Source organism: Eretmochelys imbricata, chromosome 9 (genome assembly GCF_965152235.1).
Source record: "Eretmochelys imbricata isolate rEreImb1 chromosome 9, rEreImb1.hap1, whole genome shotgun sequence".
Taxonomy (NCBI): Eukaryota; Metazoa; Chordata; order Testudines; family Cheloniidae; genus Eretmochelys; species Eretmochelys imbricata.
This window is the reverse complement of record NC_135580.1, coordinates 22036147-22064119: the sequence shown is the minus strand read 5'-3', so window position 1 is coordinate 22064119 and position 27973 is coordinate 22036147. Positions and strand designations below refer to the sequence as shown.

The 27973-nt window shown below is 45.0% G+C and overlaps 1 protein-coding gene across 2 annotated transcripts in view; it reads left to right on the top strand.

Moving 5' to 3' along the window:
• The window catches only part of SMC4 (structural maintenance of chromosomes 4), a 108295-nt gene that overhangs the window by 33696 nt on the left and 46626 nt on the right, over positions 1-27973 (top strand). For both annotated transcript variants that reach the window (XM_077826124.1, XM_077826125.1), the window contains 3 exons: positions 13860-13987; positions 14923-15063; positions 27781-27931. In XM_077826124.1, the coding sequence (XP_077682250.1) occupies positions 13860-13987; positions 14923-15063; positions 27781-27931 (420 nt within the window). The remainder of the gene's footprint in view (positions 1-13859; positions 13988-14922; positions 15064-27780; positions 27932-27973) is intronic.

Here is a 27973-nt window from a genome sequence, read left to right as displayed (position 1 = left end):
TAAGCAGGTTTCCAAGTAGTTGGAGGTTTTTTGCTTTGATTTGGGCCCAGAGCAGAGACAAGGGAATTGTCTTTTTCTGTAGGCTGACAATCACTATCAGAGAATAGGTATTCTATTCCAGCACAGCAAAATTTTACAGCCAAGTTTTGTTGGTTTATTTCTAAACCTCGGGTGTAAAGTTAGTTAAAAACAGAGAGGTTAGAATGACAAAATCCACGGCTCGACAAAAGCTGGAATTAGCCAGATTTCAGGCTGAGGAAAGACAAAGGGAACATGAAAGACTGATAGAATTCATGCGGCTGAAGGAGGAGGAGAAGGAACAAGAAAGGGAGGCAGCGAAAGAGGCAGAACAACACCAAGCGGCTGCTCACAGGAGAGCTATGGAAGCAAGGGACAAAGAACTGGAGGAGAAGGAAAAAGAGAGGAAGTATGTGGAGGAGATGGAGAAGATAAAGGCTCAGCAGAATATCCCAACAAACCCTAGCAATCCTTCTCCAAGTACCACTTCCCATCCCAGAAAGTTCCCCACCTACAAGGCAGGCGATGATACTGAGGCCTTCCTAGAAAACTTCGAAAGGGCCTGCCTTGGGTACAACATCTCTACTGACCAATACATGGTAGAGCTGAGGCCGCAGCTCAGTGGACCCTTAGCTGAGGTGGCAGCTGAAATGCCTAAAGAACACATGAACAAGTATGAACTGTTTAAATCCAAGGCGAGAGTCAGAATGGGGATAACACCCGAGTAGTCTCGTCGGAGGTTCAGAGCCCTAAGGTGGAAACAAGACGCGTCATTTACCCGACATGCCTACCACATTGTGAAACATTGGGATGCCTGGATATCAGGAGCAAGTGTTGAATCTCCAGAAAATTTGCCCTTCCTAATGCAAATGGAACAATTCTTAGAGGGTGTTCCTGAGGAAATAGAAAGATACATCCTAGATGGGAAGCCCAAAACTGTAATCGAGGCAGGAGAGATTGGAGCCAGATGGGTGGAGGTGGCAGAGAAGAAGAAAACTGGTCGCAGTTGGAGCGGAGACCAGAAGGGACAACCCCAGACCGCACCCTATTACCGGGAGCCGCCCAGGGCCCCACCTACCTCCCAAAGAACCCTCCAGACCCCTTATCGTCCCACCACCCCGTTCTCCAGCAACGCATCTCGCCCCAGTGACCCGTCAGCTGGACGATGTTTTAAATGTAACGAGCTGGGGCATGTAAAGGCCAACTGCCCCAAGAACCCCAACAGATTACAGTTCATTGCACCGGAATCACACCAGAGGTCCGCAGGCCCAGATACCTCCCAGATACCCTTGGAACGGAGGGAAACTGTGAGTGGGCAGGAAGAAGGTCACCGCATGGAGGGACACCAGAGCACAAGTGTCAGCTATCCATGCTTCCTTAGTGGACCCCAATTTAATGAACCCAGAGATCCAAGTGACGATTCAACCCTTCAAGTCCAACTCTTTCAATTTGCCTACAGCCAAGTTGCCTGTCCAGTACAAGGGCTGGTCAGGAACGTGGACTTTTGCAGTCTATGATGATTATCCCATCCCCATGCTGTTGAGGGAAGACTTGGCCAATCATGTGAAGCAGGCCAAGAGGGTGGGAACGGTCACCCGCAGCCAGGCTAAACAAGCCGTGAGGCCTAGCTCTGTTCCGGAAACTTCTGTCAGGACCCGGTCAGAGGTGATGGACCTGGACCCCAGGCCAATGTCTGCAACAGCAGTAGTGGATCCAGTCCCAGAGACCCAGACGAAACCAGTCCCAGAACCGGAACCAGCGGAACAACCAACACCAGACCCATTGTCAGCACTGAATCCAGTACTTGCAACCTCAACACCAGAGGGCCCCACCGAACCTGAACTGGCAGTAGCCGATAACCCTACACAAGAGGCTCAGCCAGAGCCTGAATCCCAACATAGCGCACCAGCGGAGAGCGGCTCACAGTCAACAGAAACAGCTCCATCCCCTATATCGCTTCCCGAGGGACCAAGCCTAGGTCCACAATCCCATGAGGAACTGATGTCTCCAACATCAAGGGAACAGTTCCAGACCGAACAGGAAGCAGATGAAAGCCTCCAGAGAGCTTGGACGGCGGCACGGAGCAACCCACCGCCTCTCAGCTCTTCTAATCGATCCAGGTTTGTTGTAGAAAGAGGACTTTTATACAAGGAAACTCTTTCTGGTGGACACCAGGAAGACTGTCATCCTCAGAGACAGTTGGTAGTTCCAACTAAATACCGGGCCAAGCTCTTGAGCTTAGCCCATGATCACCCTAGTGGCCATGCTGGGGTGAACAGGACCAAAGACCATTTGGGGGGGTCATTCCACTGGGAGGGAATGGGCAAGGATGTTTCTACCTATGTCCGGTCTTGTGAGGTGTGCCAAAGAGTGGGAAAACCCTAAGACCAGGTCAAAGCCCCTCTCCAGCCACTCCCCATCATTGAAGTTCCATTTCAGCGAGTAGCTGTGGATATTCTGGGTCCTTTTCCGAAAAAGACACCCAGAGGAAAGCAGTACATACTGACTTTCATGGATTTTGCCACCCTATGGCCGGAAGCAGTAGCTCTAAGCAACACCAGGGCTAAAAGTGTGTGCCAGGCACTAGCAGACATTTTTGCCAGGGTAGGTTGGCTCTCCGACATCCTCACAGATGCAGGGACTATTTTCCTGGCAGGAACTATGAAAAACCTTTGGGAAGCTCATGGGGTAAATCACTTGGTTGCCACTCCTTACCACCATCAAACAAATGGCATGGTGGAGAAGTTTAATGGAACTTTGGGGGCCATGATACGTAAATTCGTAAATGAGCACTTCAATGATTGGGACCTAGCGTTGCAGCAGTTGCTCTTTGCCTACAGAGCTGTACCACACCCCAGTTTACGGTTTTCCCCATTTGAACTTGTATATGGCCGTGAGGTTAAGGGGCCATTGCAGTTGGTGAAGCAGCAATGGGAGGGATTTACACCTTCTCCAGGAACTAACATTCTGGACTTTGTAACCAACCTACAAAACACCCTCCGAACCTCTTTAGCTCTTGCTAAAGAAAACTTACAGGATGCTCAGAAAGAGCAAAAAGCCTGGTATGATAAACATGCCAGAGAGCGTTCCTTCAAAGTAGGGGACCAGGTCATGGTCTTAAAGGCGCTCCAGGCCCATAAAATGGAAGCACCGTGGGAAGGGCCATTCACGGTCCAGGAGCTCCTGGGAGCTGTTAATTATCTCATAGCATTCCCCACCTCCAACCGAAAGCCTAAGGTGTACCATATTAATTCTCTAAAGCCCTTTTATTCCAGAGAATTAAAGGTTTGTCAGTTTACAGCCCAGGGAGGAGACGACGCTGAGTGGCCCGAAGGTGTCTACTACGAAGGGAAACGTGGTGGTGGTGTGGAAGAGGTGAACCTCTCCATGACCCTTGGGCGTATGCAGTGACAGCAGATCAAGGAGCTGTGCACTAGCTATGCGCCAACGTTCTCAGTCACCCCAGGACTGACTGAACGGGCATACCACTCCATTGACACAAGTAATGCTCACTCCAACCTTACCGGGTGTCTCCTCAAGCTAAAACTGCTATAGAACGGGAGATCCAGGATATGTTACAGATGGATGTAATCCGTCCCTCTTGAAGTGCATGGGCATCTCCAGTGGTTCTAGTTCCCAAATCAGATGGGGAAATACGTTTTTGCATGGACTACCGTAAACTAAATGCTGTAACTCGCCCAGACAACTATCCAATGCCACGCACAGATGAACTATTAGAGAAACTGGGACGGGCCCAGTTCATCTCTACCTTGGACTTAACCAAGGGGTACTGGCAGGTACCGCTAGATGAATCTGCCAAGGAAAGGTCAGCCTTCATCACACATCTCGGGCTGTATAAATTTAATGTACTCCCTTTTGGGCTGCGAAATGCACCCGCCACCTTCCAACGACTTGTAGATGGTCTCCTAGCGGGATTAGGAGAATATGCAGTCGCCTACCTTGACGATGTGGCCATATTTTCAGATTCCTGGGCAAACCACCTGGAACATCTACAAAAAGTCCTTGAGCGCATAAGGGAGGCAGGACTAACTGTTAAGGCTAAGAAGTGTCAAATAGGCCTAAAGAGAGTGACTTACCTTGGACACCAGGTGGGTCAAGGAACTATCAGCCCCCTACAGGCCAAAGTGGATGCTATCCAAAAGTGGCCTGTCCCAAAGTCAGAGAAACAGGTTCAATCCTTCTTAGGCTTGGCCGGTTATTACAGACGAGTTGTACCGCAATACAGCCATATCGCCGCCCCACGGACTGACCTAACCAAAAAGAAACAGCCAAATGCTGTTCAGTGGACCGAAAAGTGTCAGAAGGCCTTTAACAAGCTTAAAGCGACACTCATGTCTGACCCTGTACTAAGGGCCCCAGACTTCGACAAACCGTTCCTAGTAACCACAGATGCGTCCGAGCGTGGTGTGGGAGCAGTTTTAATGCAGAAAGGACCTGATCAAGAATTCCACCCTGTAGTGTTTCTCAGCAAAAAACTGTCTGAGAGGGAAAGCAACTGGTCAGTCACTGAAAAAGAATGTTACGCCATTGTCTACGCTCTGGAAAAGCTATGCCCATATGTTTGGGGACGGCGTTTCCACCTGCAAACCGACCATGCTGCACTGAAGTGGCTTCACACCGTCAAAGAAAATAGCAAAAAACTTCTTCGGTGGAGTTTAGCTCTCCAAGATTTTGATTTCGACATCCAACACATCTCAGGAGCTTCTAACAAAGTGGCTGATGCACTCTCCCGTGAAAGTTTCCCAGAATCAACTGGTTAAAATCGTCCTTGAGATGTAGAAAATATTGTTAGTCTTTATGTACTTGGTAGTATGTTTAGAGTTGCATGTGTCTTATTAACTCTGTTTTTCCTAGAGCTCCAGGAAGAAATCCCAGCCAGTGTTTCACCCTAGCTGAGATTTGGGGGGGGTGTCATAAATATAAAGGGAAGGGTAAACCCCTTTGAAATCCCTTTTGGCCAGGGGAAAGCTCCTCTCACCTGTAAAGGGTTAAGAAGCTAAAGGTAATCTTGCTGGCACCTGACCAAAATGACCAATGAGGAGACAAGATACTTTCAAAAGCTGGGAGGAGGGAGAGAAACAAAGGGTCTGTCTGTCTGTCTGTCTATATGCTGTTTCTGCCGGGGATAGACCAGGAATGGAGTCTTAGAACTTTTAGTAAGTAATCTAGCTAGGTACGTGTTAGATTATGATTTCTTTAAATGGCTGAGAAAAGAATTGTGCTGAATAGAATAACTATTTCTGTCTGTGTATCTTTTTTGTAACTTAAGGTTTTGCCTAGAGGGGTTCTCTATGTTTTGAATCTAATTACCCTGTAAGGTATCTACCATCCTGATTTTACAGAGGTGATTTCTTTACTTCTCTTTACTTCTATTTCTATTAAAAGTCTGCTTGTAAGAAAACTGAATGCTTTTTCATTGTTCTCAGATCCAAGGGTTTGGGTTTGTGGTCACCTATGCAAATTGGTGAGGCTTTTTATCCAACATTTCCCAGGAAAGGGAGGGTGCAAGTGTTGGGAGGATTGTTGATTGTTCTTAAGATCGAAGGGTCTGGGTCTATAATCACCTAGGCAAATTGGTGAGGCTTTTTACCAAACCTTGTCCAGGAAGTGGGATGCAAGGTTTTGGGAAGTATTTTGTGGGGAAAGACGTTTCCAAACAGCTCTTCCCCAATAACCAGTATTTGTTTGGTGGTGGTAGCGGCCAATCCCAGGACAAAGGGTGGAATATTTTGTACCTTGGGGAAGTTTTGACCTAAGCTGGTAAAGATAAGCTTAGGAGGTTTTTCATGCAGGTCCCCACATCTGTACCCTAGCATTCAGAGTGGGGAAGGAACCTTGACACTCCCCAAACCTGTTCAGTTGGGTGAGATGTGTGGAACCTAAGGAACTGGCTCTGATGAAGACCCCCAGATTGGAGGGCAAGATGCATAAAAAGAAAGATCCGCTGGTTCTCTCAGTACTGAAGTGTAAGACTCGACGTTCACCAGTTGTGTCTGAGTACTGGTCCAGACCCATCATCAGTGTTGCCTCATCTATCTAGAGACTGTCAGACTTAACTATGGGAACCCGTGGGACACAAGTGGATACCGAACCTTGTATAATGCCGGAAGATATATTCCTCCCTTATCCACAGTTTCCATTTCTGTCTGTCCCAGCCCTTCTGAGGGATGTCCTTACTCAAGAGAAATCTATATCACTGTCCCAGGAGCTTTACCTCCAACATCTGGCAGATATCTCCTGTTACCAACTACACCTCCACTACTGATGGAGCCGTTCTTGGACTCAGGTGAATTGGAGGAGATAGTCACACTGGTATCTCTGCAGCGACAGTTGAGCCCCAATAGATAGTCGAGAGGTTACTCTTGCCATTCTGCCAGTATGACCAGCACCTAGCTTTCAGAGGCCTAGGGACACCAAAAGCATGAGGTTGCATCCCTGACCATCTTGGCTAATAGCCGTTGATGGATGTATCCTCCAAAAGCTTACCTAATTCTTTTTGTAACCCAGTTATAGTTTTGGCCTTCACAATATCCCCTGGCAATGAGTTCCACAGGTTGACTGCATTGTGTGAAGAAGTACTTTCTTTTGTTTATTTTAAACATGCTGCCTGTTAGTTTCATTGTGGGATCTCTGATTCATGTGTTATGTGAAGGGGTAAATAACACTTCCTCATTCACTTTCTCCACACAATTCATGATTTTATACATCTCTCTCATATCTCCCCTTAGTTGTCTCTTTTTCAAGCTGAATAGTCCCAATCTTTTTAATCTCTACTTTCATGGAAGCTGCTCCATATCCCTAATAACTTTTGTTGCCATTCTCTGTATGTTTTCCAATTCTAGTATCTGTCTTTGGAGATGGGGAGAACGGAACTGCACACGGTATTCCATGTGTGAGCATACCATGGATTTATGTAGTGGCATTATGAAATTTTTTGTTTTAGCATCTATCCCTTTCCTAAGGGGTTTCTAACATTATAAGCTTGGTTCTTTTGTTTTGTTTTTAACTGTCACTGCACATTGAGTTTTCAGAGATGTTTTCAGAAAACTATCCGCAGTGACTGCAAGATCTTTTTGAGTGGTAACAGCTAATTTAAACCCCATCATTTTGTATATATAGTTGGGATTATGTTTTCCATTTTTCATTACTTTGTATTTATCAACATTGAATTTAATCTGTCATTTTGTTGCCCAGTCGCCCAGTTTAATGAGATACCTTTGTAAATGTTTGCAGTCAGCTTTGGACTTAACTATCTTGATTAATTTAGTATCATCTGCAAATTCTGCCATCTCACTGTTTAACTCTTTTTCCAGATCATATATGAGTATGTTGAACAACACTGATCCTAGTACTTATGCCTGGGGGACCCCGCTATTTACTTTTCTCCATTGTGAAAATTGACCATTTATTCCTACTTTTTGTTTCCTATCTTTTAACCAGTTACTGATCCATGAGAGGACCTCCCTCTTATCCCATGACTGGTTTCTTTGCTTAAAAGCCTTAGTGAGGGACCTGGTCAAAAGGCTTTCTGAAAGTCCAAGTACACTGTATCCACTGAATCACCCTTGTCCATGTGTTTATTGCCCCCCTCAAAGAATTCTAATAGATCAGTGAGGCATGATTTCCCTTTACAAAACCCATGTTTGCTCTTTTCCAACAAATTGTATTCATCTGTGTGTCTGATAAGTCTGTTCTTTACTATAGTTTCAACCAATTTGCCTGCTACTGAAGTTGGTCTTACTTGCATATAGTTGCCAGTATTGCTTCTGAAACCTTATTAAAAATTGGCATCAAATTAGCTATCATCTAGTACAGAAGATGATTTAAGCAATAGATTACATACCACAGTTAGCAGTTCTTCTTTGAGTGCTTGCTCATTTTGATTCCACTCTAGGTTTGTGCATGCCCACGTGCACAGTTGTCAGAGATTTTTGCCTTAGCCGTATCCGTAGGGTTGGCTGTGGCCCCCTCTTGAGTCCCGTGCTCATATGGTGGTAAATTAGATGCTGCCAGCCCTATGCCATCTCAGTTCCTTCTTACTGCCCGTGACAGTTGGTCGGAGCGCCTCGTCTTGCATTGCAAGAGCATTAGTGGTTCTTAACAGCTATCCTTTGTATATAGTTCTTAGGTACTTAGTTAGCCATTAGTTTAAGTGTTAGTTTAATAGATAGTCCTGGCTGGGACTTCACCCCGCAGCGGGGCATGCCCCGTTCCCCAGGCTTCAGACCAGGCTCATCATGCAACAGGCTGATGCCTGTTAGTGATCCCCATGACTGCTGTTTGAGTGCTTGGGGGAGTCCCATACAAAGGACAAGTGCAGGATCTGTAAGAACTTTTGCCCTAGAACCCAGAAGGAGTAGGATATCCACTTGAGGGCCCTCCTCATGGAGTCTGCTTCCTCCTGCATTAGAGCCCTCCCATTCAGATTCCACTCCTAGCACCTTGGCATTGGTGCAGAGCGCACCGCCAGCACTGATTCCTGCCCATCACCGTTCCCCCCTCGCCAGTGCGTAAGAAGTGGCAGAAGAAGAAGGGCTCCCAGGCAGGAGAGGGGAAGGGGGCCTTCGGCAAAGGACTTACGTCAGGCCATATGTTCACCCAGGAGGTTCATGGGGGTATTGCTGTGGTCGGACCCCTAGCCCAGCCAGGAATCCGACTCGCAGGAGCTGCAGGGGACCCCAGCTCCTCCTACAACCTTTATTGCCCGAAGTGGCCCCGGTGGCTAAAGACCCAGTAAGCTGGCCGGCACTACACATGCTGTACCGGACTCGGCTAGGGCCCCACTCTCCTAGGGCAAGCCCGTCTTGGGACCACCCTGTAGGGCAGTGGAATATCCTCAGTCCTGGACCTTATGCGTAGGTCCCCATCAATACAGCCTAGGACCCCAGTCCCGCAACCTTGGTCGCTGACCAGAAGACCCAGGTCCCCAGTGCCTCACTCTCCCTTATGAGGCATGGGAAACCAAAGTCAAGGCACCGGTCCCCGTACCCTTGGTACTGGCGAGCCTTCTGCCAGGGATTGCTATAGCAATCTGTGCTGTGGCATAGATGATCTCCCAGGCGTTGATCCCCACAGTTGCGGGATCGCTCCCCATCATGACACCAGTCTCACCTCTCTGGTACCACTCGTTGAGCAGGCACTGATACTTGCCCTCTTCTCCCTGATCGCCGGTGAAGGTCAGTTGGTAGATTCAGGCTTCCACAGCTCTGCCCTGCTCACCAGAGGGGCTGTGGTCTGAGTCAGAGCGGGAGTTCAGCCAAGAAGGGATGAATCACCGCCAGCCCACGAGACTGGCGTGGCATCTGCAGTGGGGGTATGGCAGCAGGGACAGTGGCCTGCTCAATGGTAATTCTGGAATCCTTGGGGCATGCCAATGATGCCAGTCCCATACTCCTGCCAATTCCTTCCTGGACCCCTCGGACAAACTTCTGAAGATAAGTTGTGACAGATTTATTACCAATCTGTCTGAGGCGTCAGATGATCAGGGTGAGGCCACAGGATCGTTTGGGGAGGAGATGACGGAGCACACCAAGTAACTGAATTTTAAAGCTTTATTGATTAAAATAATAATACAACAGCGGAGAGTGCTGGGGATTCCATTCCCCATGTCACTCAAAGGAAGGAAGAAAGCGTTAGTGCCCCAAGCCCTAACCCACTTTCATACTCACACTCATACTACCCGAGGCTGGCCAAGCCTGGGTGTAACGTAAGAAGAAGAGCGGGAGGGGTAGACAGGAGTTCTTGTCCCATGCACGCATCGTCCAGGGTCTGCTGTTGATCTCCGATTTGCCTTAGCTCCCAGGAGGGTTTTTAAGTCCCTGGGGTCTCTTGGGGGCGTCTCCTTCTGGGACCTTTGTTCCCCATGCTCTGTGTACCAGTTCAAACCGGCCTTAGTGGCTTCTTCAGCTTTCCCAAAAACACATTGGCTTCACGGACGCTACAGTGGTTGTTTACCTCCTTGCTGGCCTTCACTGTCTTGCTGGATTTTGAAGTCCCTACAGGTTTGCGCAGCTGAATCTTCCTTTCTCACAGCTGCGGGGCGGGGGGAGGGTTTCACTCACCTGCCAAGACAGAAGTGGGGGGGTATCAGAGTGCAATGGCCTTGGACTGGAGTCAGCTCCTTATCTTCAAGCCTAGCTGAATTGTCGAGTTAACCCGTTCCTTTCTCTCCCTCCCTCCCTCTTTGGCCTGTCGCAATCTGCAAAGGAATCTTCCACTCCACACTCACACCTTTAACCCTTCCCAAAATGCTTTGCAATGCCTGCAACAGCATTAGCAACATACAGTGCTAGTGTTTACCCAGGGGACCCCCTGGGTGGGGCAGCCATCTTGTGACAAAGAGACTTAACTCCCTTGATGTCCATCGTGGCCTGGCATTCTATCTGCAAAGAACCAAACCCATTAGTAAATCACCAAGACGTTTTATCCCCATAGCAGAAAGATTGCGTGAGCAAGCCATATCCTCCCAGACAATTTCTAAGTGGTCTTGCGATGCATCTTGAAGTGCTGCAAGATAACAAACATTCCCTATGGGTGTCACAGGTCACTCCACAAAAGCACAAACTGCCTCCATGACATCCTTATCAGACATTTCCACTGCAAAATATCTGTAAAGCAGCCACCTGGAGTTTGATCCACACATTTGCAACCTATTAATCACTGGTGGAATCAGCAGTATTGTCAGCATCTTTGATACCAGCTTCCTCGCACCCTCCTCCAGTCTGAACACTGCTTGTGGAATACTCATAGGGATCATCACTCAGAGTAGTGGTGGTGGATACTTACTGTAACTGGAGGTTTTTCGAGATGTGGGGTCCCTATCTGTATTCCACTACCTCCCCTCCATCCCCTCTGCTTCAGATCCTATTGTGTTTGCAGTAAGAAGAGGAACTCCAGAGGCATAGACCCACACTGAATCTTATCTCCTAGGTTGGGAATGCAAGGAGAGCTACTGTGCACATGCGGGTCAACAGACACTGCTTTGAATAATTTTCGGATTTGGGCCCATGGCATGTATGCATACCCCACGTGTGGAATACAGATCGGAATGACACATCTCAAAGAACCTCTGGTTGCAGTTAATGACCTACACTTTCACTTTAGGACCTTAACTTGGTCTTGTCATTATGTATGAGACCACCCTTTGAGCCTTACCCACCTGCTCCCTTTTTCATTTGTCTGCTAAAACAGCATTCTTAGTGTTCACATTTTGCTAGGAGAATGGGGGAGTTGCAGGTCTACCATGTATAATTTAAGGACAAAGCATCTTTACAACCTCATCTGAAACTCCTATCAAACACTAATATCCTGGGACCAATGCGGCTACAACAACACTATATATCAAAAGTGTGTCAGAATTCCATCTAAATCGGGTGGTAGACCTACTGATCATCTTTTCTAAACTGCACACCCATAAGTATGAGGAGACGTTGCATGCTTGGATGTGCACAGGGCACTGTCATTCTGCATTGACAGGACTGTCTTTTAGATCCTCCCTCAGACTTCATGTCTTAGGCTGAGACAATGAGAGGACAAGGCTCTCAAGGAGAGGCTACCTAATAAGATTTCTTTATCTACATGAACCTGTTAAGAGCTTGGAAGTCTTACACCACCAGAGAATTACTGCTCATTCTACAAGGGCCCACACCATCTCAGCAGCCTTCCTCAGTAACGTCCCTGTTATAGACATCTGCAGAGCAGCAACTTGAGTCTCTGTTCACGCTTTCATGCAGCATTATGAATTGCCAAAGTGTACAGCAGAAAGACCATCTGTGGAAAATTGTTTAAATATTTTCTGAGTTCCTGCTACCATTGGGCTCATGCTTGGGAATTGCCTAACATAGAATATATTGTGACAAAGCTCTGTCCTTGCCTCCGTGGGTCCCGCTAGCCTCAGAGGCTCACTGTGACCCTCCATGTAACCCTTCTTTCTCTCGAGACAAGGGTCACAGTCTACTGAGCCATTTTCATCATAAGCCAGCAAGGGAGGTGAGGAGAAGTTATCCTTCCTTGCACAGTCTCTGTTGTCTCCCAGTCTCAGTGATTAATTGGGGCAAAGGTCGGGGGGGAGGCCCACCCTCTACTCCAGGCTCCAGTCCAGGGACCCTAATAGTATCAGCTATGGTAGCTGACCTTTTAGAAACATGACATGTACAATTCCCTGGGCTACTCCCCCCCAGCAGCCCTCACTTCCTCAAGCTCCACTTCACCCTTACCTCAGGGCCTCCTTCCTTGTGCCTGATATGGTGTGTACTACTCAGCCTCTCCAACAACGCAACTTCCTTTCACAGCTCCTGACATGCACACCCACCTGACTAACTGGGAGGCTTTTAACTAGTTTCAGCCAGCCCCTGATTGGCTTCAGGTGTCCCAATCAACCTAGCATTCTCCCTGCCTTCTGGAAAGTTCTTAATTGGCCCCAGGTGTCTTAATTAACCTGGAGCAGCTGCCATTTCACTTATCCTGGTAGCAGGGATTTGTTTAGCCTGGAGCTAATATGTCTATCTCCCACTACTTTTCCATAGCCATCTGGCCTTGCCCCATCACAATATATATGTGCAGAAAGAAGAAAGAGTTATTTACCTGTACAGTAACTGGTTCTCTCAGATATGTTGTGCACATATACATATTCCACATCCCATTCTCCATCCCCCACTATTCGGAGTCTAATGTCATCAGGACTCTAGTGCAAAGGAATCGAGAGGGGATTGAGGCAGCCCCACCCTGTATGCCCCTGGTTGGAGGCACAAGGACATGCAGGAACAGCTCTGACAGTACTGCTGATTGGAATCTCTGGCTCAAGTGCACTGGGCACACACCCCTGGAGTGAAATGGGCACAACATCTCAGAGAAAAACAGAATACAGATAAGTAACAGTTTCTTTCAAGTACAGGATATAACATGGATTCTCCCATTTGCCTCTCTTATGTTATCAAGGTTATGTCCTACATTGCTAATAGGAGAAAAGCAGGAAACTCCACAGTAGTTCTGGTATGAAAAAGGTTGAAGAAGTGTTCCACTGGAACAAAGAAGCACTCATAGCAATATGAGGAGCCTTGCAAGTGTAGAAAATAAAACTTTCACAGAAGCTGGACATAGACTGTAGAACTTGCTTTCTCAAAAGAATAACTACAGAATTTAACTACTTTCAGAACTAAAGACAATGCTAAGTTATTTGACTTGGCTTTCCCTTCGTAAATTATTGATGCACAAAGTTATCAAACCATTTCTCCTTGCAGACTGAGAAGTAAGAAAGTTTATTTAAATAGTTAGGAAGTAGTTTTCTACTATAACAATGGTGGCTGTATAAGCACCTACACTGAAAAGGGGCTACTTAAACATTGTTGTTCAAGAGCAACAGATATAGCAAAAATAATACACTTAAGCAGTCTACATTAAAGATTTTTTTAAAAAAATTCCCACCTGCGCTACCTTTGGTTTGACTGAACTGATATTAGCACAAGTGGGAGCCCTTGTTCAAAAAAAAAAAAAAAAAAGTATGATTCCATGTCTTGTATATTCTGGTGGAGATTTTCTTGTAAAATTCTTTAGGTTAGGCAGAATTTATGTTCTTGATTGTCTTACATTATTGCTTAGAATCCTTAAATAGGTTCAGGCTCCATTGTGCTATACAGTAGGTCCCTTCCTCAAAAAGCTCACAATCTTAAATTTGTGTTGTGAAGTTAATTTTGGATTTTTTTTCCTGTATATGATATTGACTGCCATATATTGTGTGATCAGTTTTCACAGTGTTCATTATTCTTTCTCTTAAGTGCTCTTATAATGTGAATTGACTTAGATGTTGTATTTATCTTTTGTAGTTAAACAGGGTTAAAATGGTGGAGAAAGAAAAAGATGCTTTAGAAGGAGAGAGAAACAAAGCCGTTGAATTTCTTTCTTTGGAAAACAAAATGTTCAAGGAAAAGAATCGTATTTGCCAATACTACATGTAAGTTACACCTTCCTTTCTGAACTTTTAATGTTGGTTTCCATATTAGTAGTGCAGTTACTAGTTAGCTACCCTGTCTCCATATTTTCACTTGTAAATATTTTGTCTACATGACTCTCCAGGAACACTCAAAAGTTTCACTGACTAGTGCAAATTTAAAAGAATGCTAAGTAAAATGAGTGCCCATTTATGCGAAGTATTAAGTTTAAAAATATTAGATAATACTTTCAAATAACAATGGTCCATGTTGGCACATTAAAAACTTGGTTGCCAGCTTTCTTTCACTTTTTAACCTGTTTTTAATCTCATCCTTTCCCCCACTGCCCCCACCCAAAGTAATGTAGTTTGGCTGGTGGACTTCTTAAGGCCAACCTCCTAATTTAAAGAGAAATTAGATATTTTAAATTGATAACTAAGGGTTTGTCTACATCAAGCAGCAGTGTGCCCTACAGGAAGTATGATTTCTAAAGCATACTAACATGTTACACATTAATTGGTCCATGTAGGCCTTACTGGTGTGCACTCAGGGTTCCCTAGCATCCGTTAACATAATACTGCATTATGTTAAAGTGCACTAGGAAAACTTTAGTGCGTACCAACAGGGTCTACATGGACCAATTAATGAGCACATGTTAGTGCACTTCAGAAATTACACCTCTGTAGTACACATTACTCCACCATATAGACAAGCCTGAAATTATTTACATTTTTTAAACTGTAAAATCTTTGGATTTCTTTAACCCCATTTTAAGTGCACAAGACTGTCTAGCAATGATCAGCTGGAGGACTGAATATTTAATTTACAGTGATTATTTGTTGTAATTGTAGGATTCCAAAACTCTCAAATCTATTTTTTTTAAAAAAATTCTAGTAAATTTGATACAAGTGGCTTTTTTGTAATCCTCAAATATGTAAAATGTATGTATTTTCTCTAGTTATGACCTACAGAATCGGATAACTGACATGGAAACCCAAAAGAAAAAAATTCATGAAGACACTAAAGATATTAACACAAAGAATAGTAAACTTGCTGATGAAATGAAAGTTAAGAATAAAGCTTTGAAAGATGTAGAAAAGTAAGTACTTCCATTATCTCACAAACTGTAATAGCATGTCATGCACTTTGCATATGTAAAGCTTTGAGTTCAGAAAACAAACTGTTTTGTCATTTCTGTTTTGACTCTTCCCATACCAAGTGGTCTTTTGTACCAAGTCTGTATTACTGACATCTCAAATGACCACTAAGTTTGTACTTGCTGATGTTGTACTTTCATATTTCAAATTAGGATTGATGGTACTTGATGAACATATTATTACAGAAAATATTCTCCTTTTATGCGTGACTTATTGTAAAGCATAAAGGGCTCATTTGTGATCATTGCTTCATCTTATGCAGCTATGAGCCCCCTTAACTACCACACTGGCTTCCTACGTTGGCAGAACCTGCAGAGGGACAGAAAGCAGCTGCCATTAGGTTGCCATTCTTCCTCTGCATAGGTGTGTAGATTGTGGGTCTCTTTTTCACAAACAGCCACATTATGACTCTCTCACATTCTGGTTCCTAGGACAGTGCTGCAATGCAGATTGGATTGTAAGGTTATAGTTCAGAACTGTGCCTTCAAGTATAGCATAGTTCTATGATAAAATGGCAGTTCAAGCAGATGCCTTTTTTTAAAGAGGATGTCCTTAAAGATAACCCATAAAGAATAGGGCAGATAATTGGGTTGTGGTTTTCTTTTACTGCTTTATGAAGTTTAGTGAAGGTCTGAAGGGTTTTCTTTTGCAGGGGGTGATTAAACTAGAAATATTTTGAATATCAAATCCTGTATTTCCTTTTCTATTGGAGAACTCTTTGAAGGAGCCCGGGATGTTTTGACTTTTTTAGATGTAATTTCTTCTAATTGTTTGTTAGGCCTTTGATCTAAATAGTTTCTATCGCCCTTCCCCAGTTTTTCTTGTTACTTTGATGTCATCACGCTAGTTTGTTTTAAAAATTTTTTAGTATTGTAACCAATCTATATCGTTCCAATTCTCAAAATGGTGTTCATATACTGTAAGATCTATGGATCCAGCTTCTATTAGCGATTATGTTGTGAAAGGATCTTTCCCTGATCATCAACTTTAGAACTGTAATCTAACGGAATGACTGTGGATTAACTTTAGTTCTTCTTGAGTGACTGGACATGTGCATTCTACTCTTGATTTGTGTGTGCCCCACATCCTGTGGTCAAACTTTTTTCCCTTTTTTCCCTCATCAGAGCAGCTCGGGCATCGTCTACCACCATGAACCCTTGTGAGCAGGCATAAAGTGGGGAGCCACCCCAATTCCCCTCAGTTCGTTCTTACCACACGTGACAGTTGTTGGATCTGTTGGTCTTGCTTTAGCAAGTTCTCTGTGTCCTTTATTTTTTGTAGATGGTTACATGTTATTCATAGTTAAGGCTACGATTATGTCTTGGAGGTCATGGAATCCGTGACTTCCGTTGACCTCCATGACATTTTCTGCCCTGGGGCTGGAGGTCCCAGCCAGCCCCACCTGCACAGCAGCCCAGCCCCAGGGGTAGGGGGACCTGGGAGCAGTGGGTGCTGAACCAACCTACCCCTTTTGTCATGGATATTTTTAGTAAAAGCCAGGGGCAGGTCACGGAAAATAAACACAAACTCACAGCAGCCTGTGACTTGCCCCTGACTTTTACTAAAAATGTCCATGACAAAAACTTAACCTTATTCATAGTGTTAGTCATTAGATTTTTTTTTTAAATGTTGTTTTTTTTTGGTTTCACTGCTTGAGGTCCTGGTTTTGGTACCGAGAAATGCCTCAGTCACTGGGCTCCAAGCCTTATTGTTCTTGTTCCAAACCAATGCCTGTGAGTGGCCCACACACCACCTGTTCAAAGTGCCTGGGTGAATCTCTCATATCAGATTGTTACCAAATTTGTACGGACTTCACGCCTAGGACCAAAAATGACAAAGAGTCTAGGCTGAAGTTTCTTTTGACAGAAGCTTCTCTGAGACCACTATTGGAGCCTTCCTGCTTGGAGGGGGGTGGGAGGGACAACCTCTTTAGCTTTGGAAAAACACTCCACCGGTGTTGGAGAAGTCCCAGTACTGCTCACAGTCTCCAGTGCTGAGGGTGAAGTACAAGGTTTTTAAGGAAGAGACTGGAAGAGGAAGATCTCCAGCTCCTAAGCCCACCAAGAAGGGGGCAAAAGGGTTGAGTAGTGTGCATCCTGAATCTAAGCATTCCTTGTCCAGTTAGTCTCTTAAGGAGGCACAGCTGATTCTGGCACGGGGCTGGTACCGTTGTGTCCAGAACCCCAAGTATCATCTTCAACTTCTACAATGCTGTCGTCTTTGGTTACTCACTAAACTGAGACCGTTCCTGTACCAACTACATTTGGAGGCATTTGCAGCAGCAAAGGTATTGTCTTTGTCAGTGCCAGTTTCCTCAGTGGTGCAGGAAACCAGTACCATCAGCTCACACTGTCTTGGTTCAATTTGTTCAATGCTCGGTTCCATGTCAGTCACTTGTTTGTCAGTGCTCTCATCCTGAAATATCATAAAATGGAAAGCTGGCAATGATGGCCTTGTTTCAGTCGTCTCTGGGTTCTCTGCACTAGTATTAATGGGCATAGCCCCTCTGTGGTCAAAAGAAGCTTAGTCTTCAGATTCTGAATCCCTTCTGAGCCCTTGCCCCCTGGGATGCTTCTGAGATGCTGCATTGGTAGGTATGTGGCTGGGAAGGTGCTGGGACCCCGCCTTTTCAGTGGCCCTTTTGGAATCCCTGGGGTGTTCCCTCCCATTTCCAAGTCAGGAGATAAGAGTACAGGAGGATCCTGCCAGTCAGTTACCAGAGGAGGCTTAGCCTTAAATTCAATTGTCTCTATCTTCCTCTTCCCCAGATGGTGCAATTTCTGTGAAAGGGTCCTCGCCCTACCTGATGTCTTCAATGCTTACCGGGAGATTTTGAAAAGTCTTGCTTCAGCCTCGGATATTCAAGTGAAGGACATTAGGAGTCATCCCATAGAGCTGTTAATATTTTGGCCACAGTTGGGCAGTCCCTTGTGGTCTTACCAATTAATGAGGCAATTTTAGAGCCCACCAAGGCCCTGTGGCAAACTTCCTCTTCACTTCATCACATATCCAAGAGGGATAAGTGTTGATACTAAGTATTCTCCCAAGACTTCAAGTATTTTTTTTCCCATTCCTGGAGTCGTTGGTTGTTTCGGCTGCCAACGAAAGGGTATCAGGGGCAGCAGGCTGCTACCCCGAAATCAAAGGATGCAAAAAGTTGACCTGTTTGGTAGGAAAAACTGTTCTAGGGCTGGGTTACAACTTAGAATTTCAGAACAATAGGCTTTGTTAGACCAGCATGACTTTAATATCTTGGACTTGGTATTAAAGTTTAAAGACAAGTTACTAGAGCACGGGAAACAAGATTCAGAGTGGTAGCCGTGTTAGTCTGGATCAGCAAAAACAATGAGGAGTCCTGGTGGCACTTTAGAGACTAATTTATTTGGGCATAAGCCGCCCACGAAAGTGCCACAAGGACTGGTCGTTTTTGCGGGGAACAAGAGTTTCTTTTGCTGGTAGATGAAGGAAAGCTGGTGGCTAGAACATCAGTGCAAGCTGGTTTGGATGCTGCTGACTTGGCTACTAGGGCCATGGCCTCTGCTTTTACCATGCACAGGTGCTCATCGATGCAGTCTTCAGGGCTGCCCAAGGAAGTCCAGCAGACTGTTCAGGACGTGCCATTTGAAGAGTCATCTCTATTTTCAGTGCAGGCAGATGACACTTCAAAGACTCCAGAGCGACTCTAAAGTCTCTGGGCATATGTAACCCTACCCCAAAAAGAAAGCACTTTCGTCCTTAGCAGTCTGACTGACATGCTACTCTTGCACCTAAAAAAGATCTATTAAGAAAAAGGAATAGGGGTTATAGATACAGACCCCACCCCCTTCTACTGCAAGAGCTCCTAGTTCATCTTGGCACCCTGGGGGCTCTAAACATATATTTTAATGGGTTGGTCAAGGACACAATACCTCTCCAACATTCCAGCCTCTCCTTTCCCTGTGTTTGCAAGAGAAGGGTTCCTCTCACTTCCTAGGTGCATGATGCCTGAATCACTTCATACTGATCGGTCTTAAACACCATGGAAGTGGGATAAACATTTCAGTTCAGGGCCATATGAAGCATTTAAGGTTCCTAATAAACAATCCTCACTACCCGTTCAAAATGATAAACCTTGGTCTGTCTGCATCTCCCAGAGTTTTTTTTTTAAAAATGTATGTCAGTGGGAGTTGCTTTTCTGAGGAAACTGGGTGGGCAAGTGTATCCCTACCTGGACAACTGGTTGGTAAGAATCCGATCAAGAGTTCAGTTACAATCCAGTTTTTCTCTTATCCAGTCAGCCTTCAATGCTCTGGGACTGTTAATCAACACAGAGAAGTCTGTCCTCTCCCCAGTGAAGAGGATAGAATTCAGACAGGCAGTTCTGAACTTGACTCAAGCCATAGCTTTCCTTCTATGGTCAACATTTCAGATAATTGAATCGGTCATCCTTGATCTCAAGGCTCACCTAACTACGACAGCATGGAATCATATGAGGCTTCTGGGGCACATGGCCTCTTGCACAAATGCAGTCCAACATACCAGATTGTGCCTCAGGGAACGACAGACTTGGCTGGCCTCCCTATTCGCTCTGAGCCAACCCCCCTCTCCGCCTAGGAGTACGGTTACCCTCTCAGATTTTAGCTTCTTTGGACTGGTGGATGAACCCTTTTAGTGTAGGTGTTCCGTTTGTCCCACCTCAGCCTTCATTGATGTTAGTGACAGCGATATCTACCCTGGGATGGGGGGCTTATCTGGATTCTCTTCAGAGGCAGGGGTTATGATCCACAAAGGACTATCACTACACATAAATATAAGGGAGTTGAGAGCTATCCAACTGGCTTGTCAAGCTTTCTTACCTCATATCAAGGGTAGGAGCCAGTGGTGGTGATCTGTCTCAGTAGGCAGGGAGGGGCCCACTTTCCTCAGCTCTGCAAAGAAGCAATGCAACTATGACTTTTGCATTGCCACTTTGATTGACCTCACAGCTTCTTTCTTTTGGGGGGTGCAAAATAAGCTTGCAGACCACCTAAGCAGATTGTTTATGAATCACCACAAGTGTTCTCTATGTCCAAATGTAGCCATGGGCATTTTCCATCTGTGGGAGACTCCTCTGGTAGACCTGTTTCCAACAATAATCAACAGGAAGTGGCAGCACCTTGCTCCCTGCAAGGTCACAATCCCAGGTTCCCTCTTGGAGGCTTTCCTGTTGCCCTGGATGGGCAAGCTCCTGTATGCTTTCCCACCAATCCCACTTCAGAGTTTAGCTAACAATCATGCACCACTATGCTCAAGTCATATGTATGGCCCCAGCATAGCCTTGGCAGCTCTGGTTTTCGACTTTCCTGTCCCTTTTCACTGCCTCCACCATCTCCGAACTGCACTCTTTGAGGACGTCAAAGAGGAAGAGCCAAGATTCCTCTCATAAGATTCACAAAGACTGTCCTTTGAGTTCTCCAGGTTAGGGAATCTACCTGAAAGAAGTAATAATTTCTGATGACCTCAGCAGCCACTGTTCTCTGATCTGGTAGCCATGAGGCTGGTGGTTCCTCGGGTATCAAGGGTACAGTTAAGCCTAAGGATTGTGAAGTCCTGGGCTCCAAGAGGTCATTAGTACAATCAATGGAGCAAGGTGGCAAGAAGAGCACTACCTCTTCTCACTCGGTACCAAAGAAGCCCCTTCAGGCTTTATCTGGACTCTCACCTTGGAGCGGTCGAGATTCATGGTAACATCAACTTCCTCAGCCATAACTTTGGCACAGGCCATGGACATGGGACAACATTCTCAGTACTGCAAGAGTTTTGCTTTCCCCCAGATGCCCAACTTACCATAGCTCAGCTCCAATATACTCTTGATACTGAGGACCTCCAGATCTCCAGATATTCACTCAGTACCAACGGTTTCACCTCATGTTTCTACTGGTGCTCCTCTGCTTCAGAGTGACTTGGTAGAGGGGGATTCTGATGAAGATCTTGCCTCGGTCTCCAGTGTATCTGTCCAAGGTTCTCCACTCCATCCCTATAGAGGCTCTTTTCAGAGAGCTCTGAGGAAGTTGATCTCGCTCATGAAAGACGTCCACAACCACCATCTTGCTGGTTTGGGCACCCATGGGTGACTCTATCCATGCCATATGTACTGCCTTCTTGGCCATACTGGGACGCTTGGGTAGCCTATTGACAGCAATTTTCTAGGGCCTCAAGCACCACCCATTACAGAGATCAACAGCCTTCATCACCTGCCCTCTCCAGGACACTCTGACCTAAGGAAGAAAATTTTGAGGAACTCAAAGCTAGGGCTAATAAAGATCTCTTCACCAGCCAACATCTTTTTCATCCCCAGATGAAGCGGTCATGCCACCTCCACCATGTGTGGCTGATTATTTTAAATAGTGCCAGGACCTTATCAAGTGGGTCATAAATTCTTTGCAGATACCTCTTGAGGAGGTTAAAGAACCATATCATAAGCTGCTTGACATCCTTCATACAGCTTCATCTGCCCACATTGCCATGCCTGTTATCGAGGCCTTCCTGGACCATTCAAAGGTCATTTGGCACACCCTAGCCTCAATTCTGTCCACATGCTAGAGAGCAGACAAAAAATATTATGTCCCCTCTAAGAACTTAGAATTTGTATTTTCTCATACCTCTTCTAACTCCTTAGCGGTTGACGAACATGGCAGCACCATGCCCTATGATAAAGATTATGAACGCTTCAACCTGTTCAGTAGAAAATCATATTCGTCAGCCACTTTGCAATTTTGAATTGCCAAATATCAGGTATTAATGGTGACATGCAACCATACAAATTTATACTAAGATGAACTCCTTTATTGAGCATCAACCAGCAAAACAGAGAGCAATTCCAGTCAATTATTGCAGAAGACGAGGTGCTTGCCAGAACGTCTCTGCAGGCCTCTCTTGCTACTGCTGCTCATTTGATTTCTAGGGTGGTGCTTATGAGGATGGCCTTCTGGTTTCACCTCTGAGTATTTCCAGTGGAGGCCCAGAATACAATTCAAGACTTTTTCTTTTGATGGCACTTAAACTATTCACTGACGGCACAGATGAATCACTGCACACATTGAAGGACTCTAGGGCCACTTTGTTCTCTGGAGATCTGTACATCTACCTGAAAGAGAAAATTTAGTGGGTCTAGACAGCGCAGAGATCCTGCTGCTCCCTCCTCCCCCAAATTCTTGGGTTCCCAGAGATCGTATGAACCTCAATGCAAGAGACAGAGATTCCAGAGGAGAAAACCACCCACTTCCCAACCTTCGACTTCCCAACCCTCTACCTTGAAGCACCTATTTGGACAGGGTGGTCGAGGTCCTGAGCTGAGATCCCCTTGCATACCAACTACAATATTTCACCTGCCCTCCTCCCTTCAGCAACTGCCTTTACCACTTCTGGTAGGCGTATGAGGATTACTATAGACAGGTGGGTTTTGGAGATCATTTCCACTGGGTACTCAATTCACTTCTATTCTCTTCTGCCTGCCTCTTTCCTTCCCCGTTCCTCTTCAGACACCCGTCTCACAAGAATCTGTTATGACAGGAAATAGACTTTTCTTCTACTCTTGGTTTCTATAGTACCAGTTCCCAAGCAGCACAGAGGGAAGGGGTTTTATTTTAGGTATTTCCAGGTTCTAAAACAGAATTGCAGCTGGAGACCCATCCTAGTTTTAAGGCTACTCAATACCTTTGTGAAGACACACTTGCAGCAATAATTCCATCACTAAACCAAGGGGATTGGTTCTTAGCCCTCAACATTCAGGATGCATTTCTATATCACAATCAACCCACCACACAGAAGATTCCTACATTTTCTTCCTATCGGGTGAGACCATTTTCAGTACAGGGTGCTCTTTTGGCCTGTCGTCTGCCCCAAGAGTTTTCAAAGGTCATGTCAGTACTAGCAGCACACCTCTGCTGAAAAGAAATTCTGGTGTTCCCAAACCTAGATGATTGGCTTCTGAAAAGTTGCTCCCTGGACGTAACATCATGGGCAATTTGCAAAGTCGTAGGCCTCTTTCTCAAATTGGGCCTGTAATAGAACATTCAAAAGTTAGAATTCATACATTCTCATCTTGATTCAATAGCAGCAAGAGCCTACCTCCCAATGCACAGATTAGTGGCCTGAACCAACATAATCTATACAATTCATATCATTCTTCAAACCCCAGTCAAGAACGGTCTTCAGCTGTTGAGGCATGTGGCAGATGGTACTTTAATTATAGACCACACAAGACAACTGTGCCTTGTGCGCCCACTCAGACGAAGATCTTTAAAAATAGTCACTTTTTCTGAGGCCTAGAACCAACTCGGCCTGACGTGCAACATCTAGAAAACTAAAGTACTCCACCAGCGGGCTCCCAATCACCAGGATCATGCTCCCATAATTCAGATCAATAAAAAGACCCTGGAGAACATCTAAAACTTCCTTTTACCTTGGAAGTCATCTGTTGCAGAAAACTGACATTGACAAGGAAATTCAACACCACCTCCAATGTGCAAGTGCAGTTTTCAGATACTTGCAGGAACATGTTTGAAGATCATGGCATCAAGAATCAAACCAAGCTTCTCAGATTTCAGGCCATTGTTACCCCTACTCTTTTGTATGCTGCCAAAACCTGGGTCACGTACAGTATAGACCTCAAGGTTCTTGAATAATATCATAAACAGTGGCTCCACAAGATCTTCTGACCAACACACCAACATCAGCGTTCTGTCCCAAGCCAAAACCTCTAGCATTGAAGCTATGATCATCCACCAACAGGTCTGTTGGGCTAGTCATATTCTTCAAATGCCAGACAACTGACTCCTGAAACAGGTCATGTTCTTACAACTGAGGAGGAGCAGGCCAAAAAAGCACTTCAAAGATACCCTCAAAACCAACATGAAGAAATGCAGTATTGACATAAACTCATGGGAAATTCAAGCCCTTGACCGACCAAAATGGAAAATACCTGTGGCAAGGATCCCAGTATTTCAAGGTCCAACAGAGACCATAGGAAATGGGAAAGGAGGAAAGAATACACCGCAGCTTGACTCAATGATCCAGATCCACCCCTTCCACTGGGAAATGTCTGCTCCAACTGTGACAAGATCTGTGGATCCTGGATTGGTCTCATTAGCCACCTGCAGATCCACCAGCAATAATTGGCTATCTTTTTATGGAAGACAGTCATCCTCAAACTCTAAGGGTTTGCCAACAAAAACTTTCAGAAAGACCCCTAAACTATTTGTCTCAATTGCAGACCGATCACAAGGGTCTACAGTCTCTAAACAGACTTTCCAGTTGGATATCTAACTGCATTAGCTGTTGCTACTGACCTTGTAATCTCCAAGCACCATTGGACTTACAGACTCACTGTATGAGATTTATTTCCTCCTCTGTAGACTCTCTCAAATATGTTCCCATCACTGAAATATGTAGAGCTGTGACTTGGACCTCTGTACGTACCTTTGCTGAGTGCTATGCAATAACTCAGTGGTTCCCAACCAGGGATCCGGGGCACCCTGGAGGACCGCGAGCAGGTTTCAGGGGGTCCACCCAAGCAGGGTCAGTGTTAGACTTGCTGGGGCCCAGGGCATAAAGCCAAAGCTCCATTGTGCAGGACTAAAGCCTGGGGCCCTGAGCCCTGCCACCTGGGGCTGAAGCCAAATCCTGGGCATCTTAGCTTCACAGGGCCCAGGCAATTGCACTGCTTGGTACCCTGTAACTCTTGCCCTGGCTTATATATTCAGAAAAACAGTTGTGGCACTGCTGGGCCATGGAGTTTTTGTAGCATGTTGTGGGGGCCTCAAAAAGAAAAAGGTTGAGAACCCCTGCAATAACTCACAGTTCACCCTCTGATATTGCATTTGGCTCAGCTTTACTTTCTTCAATACTAGACCTTGACTCTGAAGCTCCCTCCTACTTAAAGAGAACTGCTTGGTAGTCACTTACAGTGGAGCACCCATGGGGACACGACTAAAAAGAAATGGTTACTCATCCTGTTCAGAAACTGTGGTTCTTTGAGATGTGTGTCTCTATGGGTACTCCACTACCCGCCCTCCTTTCCCATTGCTTTGAAGTTGTCTGCTGTGGAGCTTTTGTGGTAGAGAGGGAACTGAAGGCCATTCACCTACATAGCGCTATATAACAGGATGGAGTACAAAACTGAGTAACGCTCACGTGTGGGCTGTTTAGACACTGCTATGAGACTTCTCTGATCAAAGGTGCAGCAGGCGCAAGTTCAATTGTATTGGAGTACCCATCTGGGGACATCTCGAAGAACCACAGTTACTGCCCATGGTGAATAACCATTTCTTACCAACCTGTTCCATACCTGTTGTGCTTTGAGGAGTGTTGCACGTGTCCACTCCATGACCTACCTTCCTACCCCTTTGCATCAGAGTTTCCAGCAAGAAGGGGTGTCAGGGATGGCTCTGACCTTTGTCTAATTACAAGGGTGTGCGGCAATAACAGGTACCAATGAGGGGAGAAAGTTTTTGACAACCAGCTCAGGCTGCTTAGTCAACCAAAGTGGAATGGATATGTGTAATACATCTCAAAGAACAGTAGTTATGGAACAGGTTAGTAATAAGTTTTTATCACATTTCTAAATTGTGACAAACTTCATGTATTTGTGCACATTCTTTTAAATATTCAAGACCACCTAGAGACTGCTGCCTTCTGGAGAGGTTGGATAATAAATAATTTCACCTTTGTTGCTACCTCAATAAAACCACCTCAACAAATGAGGAAGGATGGGGACCTGCATTCATTCACTCAATTAGGAAGCAGTCAGGCTAGCCAGATAGTCATCGATCTGGTAGCTCCTCAAGCGACTCCATTAAAGGGACTCTCAAACGTAAAAGCTGGTTGGTTTGCAGAAGGGGCTCAATTCAGGAGAGTGGGGTCTAAATGCAGAGGTTTTTCAGACAGTAATGTCCTCATTCAGGTATCCTTTAAGTGGTGAGCTCTTTTGTCTAACAAAAAAGCCATAATAAGATCCAGTGACTGGAAACTGAAGTTAGAAACTCATGCTGCGAAGAAGAAACAACAATTTTAACAGTAAGGGTATGAACCAGTGGAATACATTTACCAAGGGATATGGTAAATTCTCATATCACTTTGGGAGGCTTTTAAATCAAGACTGGATGTCTTTCTAAAATACATGTTTTAATCACTAGGTGATGATATGCATAGTTAGCAATCAAATCCCCTTCCTGTCATCTGAGAATGGTCTTTGCAGCTGAGGTGTGTGGTGTTTTTTGTTTGTTTGTTTGTTTTTTTTTTTTTAGGGACTGCAGTCCATTTGCCTAGTGTAGCTAGCCTACTTATTTTTGCATTTGCTGCTTATGTTCAGACTGGGAATTGTTACATGTACGTAGCAGCAGTTTAACATCTTTTCTTTAGTTTAATTATAATATTTCTATATCCAGTTGTAGAACAATGGAAGACTTGATTTGGCTACATAATGGATGGATGAGGCTACCAGTACTTAGTCTATATTCTGATTACAGCGTGAGTGTCATAACCATACAGCTAAGGGTAGCCTAGAATTCCTCCTTTCCTGTAAGGGGTTAAGAAGCTCAAATAACCTGGTTGGCACCTGACCAAAGGAGCCAATGGGGACAAAAGATACTTTCAAATCTGGGGTGGGGCGGGGGGGAGAGAGGCTTTGTTCTGGGTTCTTTGTTCCTGTGTTCGTTCGCTCTTGTGACTAAGGGACTGGACATCAATCCATGTTCTCCAAACCATTCTGAACCAGTCTCTCATATTACAGAAATTGTAAGTACAGCCAGGCAAGGCGTATTAGTTTATCTTTGTTTTCTCAACTTGTGAATTTTCCCTTTGCTGGAGGCAGGTTTATCCCTGTTTTGTTGTAACTTTGAAACTAAGGCTAAAGGGGGTTCCTCTGTGTTTTGTGCACCTTTTGGTACCCTGTAAAGTTATCTTCCAACCTGATTTTACAGAGGGGACTAATACCTTTTCTTTTCTTTTTTTTTTTTTTTTTTAAATAAAATTCTTCTTTTAAGAACTGATTAATTTTTAATTTATTTTTTTTTCAGTGTCCAAAAATCCAGGGATTTGGGTCTGTGTTCACTTTGTAACCAATTGGTTAGGATTTTATTGTCAAGCCTCCCCAGGAAAGGGAGTGTAGGGGTTGGGGGGATATTTTGGGGGAACAGGAACTCCAAGTGGTCCTTTCCCTGATTCTTTGTCTAAATCACTTGGTGGTGGCAGCATACTGTTCAAGGACAAGGTGGAATCTGTGCCTTGGGAAAGTTTTTAACCTAAGCTGATAAAAATAAGCTTAGGGGGTCTTGCATGTGGGTCCCCACATCTGTACCCCAGAGTTCAGAGTGGGGAAGGAACCCAGACAGTGAGGCTCCCTCCTATCTCATGAGGTCATGAGAAATCATCAGCAAGCATTGCTAGTCATACATGTATTGGAGAAAATGTTGCTTTCCACAGCAGTGCATGGCTTTTGCTGCTTGACAGTCAGTGCTTCTGTTTTGCAGCACTGGTGCTACAGGGAAATAGTGAGTGTAATAAAAAGCTGGATGTTTTTATAAAAAACAAACAGTACCACTTTCAATTCAAGGCCTCATAGAAGTTCACTAGCTAAACCAATTTTTGGTGAAAAATGATTTTAATACAAAAGTGACTGACTGACCTTTTTCTCTTTTTAGAAAACTCAATAAAATTACAAAGTTCATAGAGGAAAACAAAGAGAAATTTACTCAGCTGGATTTGCACGATGTTACAGTGAGGGAAAAACTAAAACATGCCAAAAGCAAAGCTAAAAAACTTCTGAAGCAGCTTGAAAAGGATAAAGAAAAGGTATATCTATGAAACTTGCAACTCTTACTATCTTAAACAATC